General features: G+C 44.2%; 1 protein-coding gene across 1 annotated transcript in view; it reads left to right on the forward strand.

Moving 5' to 3' along the window:
- The window catches only part of LOC147013001 (indolethylamine N-methyltransferase-like), a 31,851-nt gene extending 28,031 nt beyond the window's left edge, over positions 1–3,820 (forward strand). Inside the window, exons 2-3 of the mRNA XM_085854426.1 lie at positions 2,341–2,548; positions 3,296–3,820. Coding sequence (XP_085710552.1) covers positions 2,341–2,548; positions 3,296–3,719 — 632 coding nt within the window. The 3' untranslated portion in view covers positions 3,720–3,820. The remainder of the gene's footprint in view (positions 1–2,340; positions 2,549–3,295) is intronic.
- Positions 3,821–7,871: the final 4,051 nt, after the last annotated feature.

A 7,871-nucleotide genomic window follows, 5' to 3' on the forward strand; every position in this document is an offset into this window, starting at 1 on the left:
GGTCAACAGATGTCTGGGTGGGGCCTTGGGTCATGGATTCACTGGATCATGGGGTGTAGCGCTACCGGTACCTGTGCGGGAGACGAAAGTCCAAGTATTCAGGTGCTTGGTGCCTCCAGTCTTGCTCTATGGATGTGAGACTTGGACTCTGACGAGTGATCTGAGAGGGAGACTTAATTCATTTGTTGCCAGGTCTCTTCGGAGAAACCTTGGCTATCGCTGGTTGGGCTTTGTGTCCAGCAAGCGGTTGTTGAGAGAGACTCAAATAAGATTTATTACCTGCATAGTCTGTGAGTGTCAGCGACGGCTGTATGGACATGTGGCTCATTTTCCTGATGCTGATCCTGCTCACTGGATTCTCTCAGCAAGGGAGCCTCGTGAGCGGAGGAGGCCAATGGGCTGACCATGTGCATCGTGGTTGCAGCAAGTTGATCAGCATCTCAACGAGATGGGGATGGGCCAGGCATCTGCCTGGGCGATGGCCAGACGGAGGTCCCTGGAGTGGAGCGGTGGAAAGTGGACGCAGCGTTGCGCTGCTTCGGCGCAAGATCCCACACCTGACCGACCTGATGTAACAATATATGCTCGGAAAATAAAACATTGTTGCATTTGGAACTCTTTATTCAATACAAACTTATTGAACGGTGCAAAAAATGCAAGCGTTTGAATTTGTTCTTTGCAAGCTTTTCTGAAAAAATATGCAAGCTCTTTACTCAACGAATCCAAGTGTTTGAAAATTTCTGATTTATCTTAACACTATACAACACGAAACAATATATTATGATACGAATAAGTAAATAAAACGGAACGGCGTGAATGATGTTTTCGATGTGACATCCACGACTGGCAGGTAAGCATTCACTCTGACAGCGAAATTCTGTGTCATCCTCTTGCAAGTCAGAGGTGAGATGGATCTTGCACTCCTCAATAGCTCTCTTGCGCCGCTGAATGTTATGAGGATTGTCTTTGAAAACATTGTCATTCACATAGCCTCAGAGAAAGAAGTTCAACAGGTTGAAATGGAGAGACCAGATGTGCTCTGTCTTGAAGGATTTTACCCTGTCACTGAACATCTCTGCCATGTCAGTGTCAGTGTCAGTTTGATCTGCACATTGTATCGATAAAGTTTAATGTCCTGCCTCTGGATCCAAAAGACAGTAATGTGTGAAAGACCAAGCTCTTGTGAGCAGCAGCTCGTGGATATCCATGGACTTTGAGTGACAGATTGTCTCACTGCCTAAAATGTTCTCTTCTGAACAGCCAGTCTTCTTTCTCCCCGATTTCTTAACATTGTGAGCAGTGCCTTCTTTCTGGAACTTCGAGATATTGTGAAGAATGCAGTTTTTCCTGGGTGGGTCTATCACTTTGAAGTGTTTGTGATAAAGCCACTGGGTCTTGATCACAGACATCATCTCAAGTTACCATTTTACTTTGTTGTTGTGCTGTGTGTGACGTATTTATTCCAAACGAATGAAACTTGGTGGAGAATATTTCTTAGATTCTGAGAACATAGCGATGAAAAAAAAATTTCAATCAATTTTGTTGGAGACACAATCCAAGTAGTTCCAAGTTCTTTAAAACATCCGATAAAACAAAGCTTTGACCTTGGGGAATGTAATTTCCCAGTGCATTCTGGGTGAAGACAGCATCATTAACCTTCTTCCTACACTCAGGAGAGCAATTTAGGAGACATCTCCCCCTTCCTCTGCCACGGGATGCGAACACACGGGGTTTGTCTGTGCTCAATATCTAAATGCTGAGTGTGAAGCGAGGAAGCAGCATTTACCTTTTTAAAGTCTTTAGCACAATTTGGCAAAGGTCAGAATTCAACCGTGACCTCCCATACTCAGAGCAAACACTCCAATGACAATGTCACTGAGTCTGGAAATAGATTTTCAGTTTTGACCTTGGACTTCTCTGGTGCAATAATTTGGAATTGAGTCACCATTGCTGCGACATGGAGAAATGAAAAAGTAATACGAGATACAATAATCCAAGACGTGGCACAAATGTTTCTAAAATTCACCAAATTAATATGAGGGAGGTGAATAATGTCATACATAAAAAGGCAGGCAGAATTGCATGAATAAATCACTTTGCTTATGTTATAATTATTGTCTCAAAACGTCACAATACCTGTTCCGTATATTTACCCCATATGATTATATAACAGAGGATGCAACGATTACCACGTTTTTGATTCGATCGTTTGCATTTTTCCCTATGACCAGTCCCTTATTGAAATGGGAAAGTAGGATTATGATCTCCAGCACTAACCCTTCAATTTCTGATGACCTCAGGTGCAGTGACAGGTTGGACAAATGCCTTGTGTGCCCCCAGATGCAGTGAAAGGGAGCCGCCTGCTGGATGTTGGCACTGGACCCTCACTGTATCAGTTTTTTTCAGCATGTGAGAAATTTTCCGAGATTGTGCTTGCTGAGTTCTCCGAGGAAAATCGTCAAGAACTGCAGCGTTGGCTCTCGAAGGACCCACATTCACACGACTGGAGTTCCTACTTACAGTATTCCTGCAAGCTGGAGGGACGCAGGTTCGTATTGTGTGCTACCTTCCTTCCTTCATCACCCATTTCCATTTCACCTGAGGCTCCCTGCAATGTCCAACGTCCAGTCGGATTGTTAAATTTACATGGTCCGCTATCTCGTAATGATTTCAAATCGTAATCACTTGCACTCTGTGTCAAAAAATGTTTGGCATTTGCCTATTCGAACTACGAAAATGGTTCCTATGCAACGTTGGTACTCTGGACTGGCAAATCCAATGGTTGCAGGTTCCAAAGGAATGTACTCATTACTCACAATATGGATTCTATGCTTCACCATGATGACTGTTTATAGCTGGGTCAGGATTCAAACCCAGGCAAGACAGGTCAGAGGCAAGTGTGCATACCTCAAAGGCATAGGCTATCCCACCCGCTGGCCGTAGTACTATCCATGTTACACAAGCTTGAAACGCAGTATTCCGTCACCATTATTTCACAACTACATGACTCCCATTCATCAGGTTCTCCCAAAAATTCAGGTTTGCCACTGGCTTCACACGATTTGAATACCGATAACATTTCCCACCAATTCCAAATATGGACTTCTTTGAAACAGGAACGTTTTGCTCTTTTGTTCTCCTTGGAAAACATCATATCATCGTTCCTAAAATTACAATTTCTGAAGTGTACTCTTCTTCAATTTGCAATAGAATTGGCCTGAATTTGATCATCGATTTTTCACTTGTATTCTCCAGCTCCTTCTTCGATTCACCTGGCCCTCCCTTCTCTTTGCAGCTGTGAAGAGGAGAAGGTTGATAAGCTGAGGAATGCGATCAAGAAAATCATTCCCTGTGATGTTACCCTGCCAAACCCTCTACATCCCGAGGTTCTCCCAAAGTTCGATGTCATTCAATCATCGTTCTGCCTGGAGAGCGCTTTGTCCGATGAGACATCTTTCCGCGGGGCACTACAAGCCTTGAGATCACTTTTGTTGCCAAATGGTCACCTCGTGTTAATCGGAACTTTGGGGCAATCGTTTTACAAAGTTGGCTCCGTGTTGTTTGGTTCACTAACCTTGAGCGAGCAGGTTGTAAGGGATTCGGTTCAAGGTGCAGGGTTCTCCATCGGAACATTGAAAACTCTCGCTCGGCCGGAAGACCTCGAGGAGGATATGACTGATGTAACATCATTTTTCTTTTTGATTGCAGATAAAGTCTGAAGTCACCAATTTGCCCAATAATGTTTCACGGTTACTCAATGCCATTGAATCAATGTATCACAAAGGATTGGAAAAGTAATAAACTTGCATTCTGAAATGAACTTTTGTTGGACCAACAATTGTCAATAATGCTGCATATTCTGTGACATGTAATATTGTGGGCCGGGGGTCGGTGGCGAGGAACGGCAGCCAGGTGGAGCAGTCGAGCCGTCTTCCACCGAACACCTGGAATTGCAGGTCGTAACCTTCAGACAACTCCGAAGGTCACGGGTCACTTAAGAACCGTGATCGCCAATTCTCTGACGGCGTGGGGTACGGTTAATAGCCAAATTTTAATATACCTAAGTACCCACGTCGTCAAATTACCGGGGAAGTCACACCCTCAACAGACTCTGTCGAACCGGGTCACCCTAACGACATCGGTCCGGTGTTACCGAGCGGAATTACCAAAGTCCGTCGGTCCAAATGAACAATTACGGCACATGGCCTCCCTAATTCCCAATACGCACCATGCTAAACTAATGAAGGGAAGTGACAGACAACGAGCTGGTACATTGAACAATCGGGGTTTATTTATAATGGGGCAGTGGAGCACAAAGAGCAGAGTTAAAACCGAATATGAGAAATGCAGTTTATATACAAACAAACACTAAGCAATTTCTACTTAAGGACGGGGCGCACGGACACACACTCACACCCAAAAGAAATGGACCCTGTCGGGTCTTTATTGGACCCTCCAGCCAAGGAGGATAGGTCAGCTGGGGAGTCAAGGTCTGGCCGGGTACCTGTCCACCTCGTGCAGTCACACCGGACTCCAACCCACCATGGTGGGACTCAAACCCATGACCCGGAATCCACTGAGCCCACGATCCTGGCTGCTCGACCACCACCACCACGAGGAGCCCAGCAAAAGACCACAGGTCACGATCGCTGACGACGACAACTCTAATGACGCACAACAAGAGCAAAGGCCACGATGACTGCTCTACTCTCTTCTTGATGACCACTCCACTCTTCTCTTTCGCGAGGTCCGAGGGATTTCTTCCCCTGGCCACTCGCCTCCTGATTGGACGGTTGCGTCGCGCGATTCGCCAGCCGTCCCACATTGGACAGGCCCGCAGTAAGCGGGACAACTCCCACCCTTCTGGGTGGAGTCCCGATCTGAGACGATGAGCCTCCTGATTGGAGGAGATCCAGTGGGAGGAAGGAACCTGACCCCTGTACGTGACAGTTGCAAGTGGGTGATGGTGCGAGGAACGAAGGATTGATTGGAGATGTAAAAAACCTGACGATAAAAGAAACCCGCAGCACACACATGAAATTAACCCATTTGACAGAAGGACGGGACCCTGACAATAAACACATACTTATCGAAATAACTGAACTGCAGGGACTGCTGTCTGTTTGTGTGCAAATGGCTGCCAGATTCGTAACAATATAACCAATAGCGGGAAATCCGAATATCTACATAGGTATGAAGCATACAATGACAACCAGTTTTAAAATACTTATAACCTGCACAAAGGGCCTTTTACTTTGTTTGAAAGCTATCCAGCCTGGGTTCAAATCCCAATCCAGCTATAAACTGGTTATCCCGGTGTTTCTCAGGCAAGGCGAGGAATCAATCTGCACGCTGTCCCTCGGATAGATGTTAAACATGATCCAGTCTATCAACATTAGTTGGTCGACGTTAAATATTCCATGCTATCCTTCGCGAAGAGGAGGTGAGCCATCAGGCAGCATGAAAATGTTTTTTAAATTCCTGCTTTAACCTCCAGGAGGCAGTGCATCAGTGGTAACACCCCTGCGGAAATTGATGTTACTGCACAGCCAAGTGATACATCAGAGTGACGACAATGGTGACTACCTTTGAAGTTAAATCGATCAAAACAACATTTATTTCCTTCAAAAAAGCAACAGGTATGAAGAAGACATTTACGTAATTGAAGGAGGCTGAATACTAAAAGGTAGGCATGTAGCGGGAAAGCCCTCACACATACAGATAAAACTCGAAGGGCACTTTGTAGAGCGCATACCTCCGTCATGCATTGCCCGATCCACAAGAACATATCGGGCCCAATACATTTTTGAAATATCATGCGATGTATCGTTTTTGGCCAGATCTCCCAATGGTGAAGAATCACTTTATAAATTAAATAATTATTGTATTCGGGTTCGGCCAAAATCCAATCAATTCGTCCTTGGCACACACCCTACCTTTCTACCAAGATTCGTCCGAATTCGTCCACAACGTTTTTGAGATATCCTGTAACGTATCGGTTTCGCCCAATCTCTCAATGGTGAAGAATCACTTAAAAATATATCACATCAGGATCCGGATTCGGATCTTCACCAAAGTTGAACCAACTATTCCTAGTCACACACTCAACATGTCCACCAAGTTTCGTCCGAATCCCTCAACAACTTTTTGAGATATCCTGCACACAAGCAGACAGACAAACAAACAAACCGATGTCACCCGCAGGGTGACCCGAATCTTGCCAAAAGGTGACCACGTGTGACTTCTTTAAGGTCACACTGAGGTGAACAGAGCTGCTATCCACCAGGAACGACTCCTTGAGGAATATCTGCCTACGAGAGATTCCGATGAAAATCGTTCTACAGAGTAACCATGAAAAATATGCGTTTTCCTCATAACGTCACCAAATGACGTCATAATGTCTCAAGCTTGACATATCTCGAAAGCACTCATCGAGCTGTTCAATTTGAGGTACCACATGATATGGTTCCTAAAACTTGAAAATTTGACCTTGGGGTCAAATATGTTGACCTTTGGCGCAAACCATGAAGGTCAAGGCAAATCGCCACCAAAAATTAATCAGCTGAGCGCCAGACCATGAACTATATTTCCATGAAGTTTGAAGACGATCCGATCAAAATTACTCAAAAAATAAGGGTTTCGTCGACTCCCCTGATTTGCGACAAAGTTGCCTTGACATTCACAATTTATGCGCTGAAAGGAACCTCTATAGGCCTCTGATATGCGAAGTTACAAACATTTCCAATGATAAATTTGCTCTGCACAATTTTTTATACGTGATTACAGACAAAAAAAAAAACATACAAGCTGAGTAACATATCTTGCAAAAACTTCGTTTTGGCAAGATAACAAACAAATGAACAAGCCGGTAGGCGGACATGGGTAGTCGGCTGTTGCTAGGCAACGGAGGGGTCCATAGCAACGGTTCTTTCTCACACATAACTAGGACATACCATGAACCTACCATACCAGTTTCATGTATATCTGACTCATTGTCTCTGAGATATAACGAACTTCGTTTTTTTATTGTTTTCGACCAGGGTTCATTCAAAGTCTATCTTCTCCGACAATTTTCATAGGATCCGGCTGGAAATTTTTGACAATATGTCTGAATGTACTGCCCACAGTCGCTCGTGGCCTGATTTTTGATTTTCGAAAAAATACATTTTTTATGATTTTTCAAAAATTTCAAAGTCCCGTTGCTAGGCAACATTTATGTCCATAGCAACGGTTCTCATTTACACACAACTAGGTCATGCTATGAACCTACCAACCAAGTTTCATCGAAATCGCCATTGTATTAACTGAAATCTCCATTTTAAATAATGATAATAAGGGTAGAAAAAATCTCAAAAAAAAAAATTTTTAATCTTTTTTTTTTCGACGAGATCGACGACCCAAAAATCACTCTTGCAGTAACACTTGGCAAAATGGAACGGCACTCGGTAGAGCGCATACCACCGTGCACTTTGGAGTGCGCAACATATATATATATATATATATCTTCTTCTTTCGGCTGCTCCCGTTCGGGGTCGCCACAGCGGATCATCCATATGATCTGCATAGTGATTTGGCACATGTTTTACGCCGGATGCCCTTCCTGACACAACCCTGGTCGCCTCTGACAACACAGGGATATGGTACACCTATTTTAACCGGGATGTACACCGGCCCAGTACACTGGTACTCATTTCGCAGACCTCGGAAGGATGACAGGCTGAGTCAACCTCCTGGTGTATTAATTCATTGGCCCAACGGGGCTTGAACTCAGGAGCTTTTTGGATCCCAAGCCGCTGCCCTAAACACTGCGCCAACACCAGGCTTATATATATATATATATATATATATATATATATATATATATATATATA

This window comes from Eptatretus burgeri, chromosome 14 (assembly GCF_056783735.1).
Source record: "Eptatretus burgeri isolate ZD-2024b chromosome 14, Ebu_testis_v1, whole genome shotgun sequence".
NCBI classification, from domain to species: domain Eukaryota; kingdom Metazoa; phylum Chordata; class Myxini; order Myxiniformes; family Myxinidae; genus Eptatretus; species Eptatretus burgeri.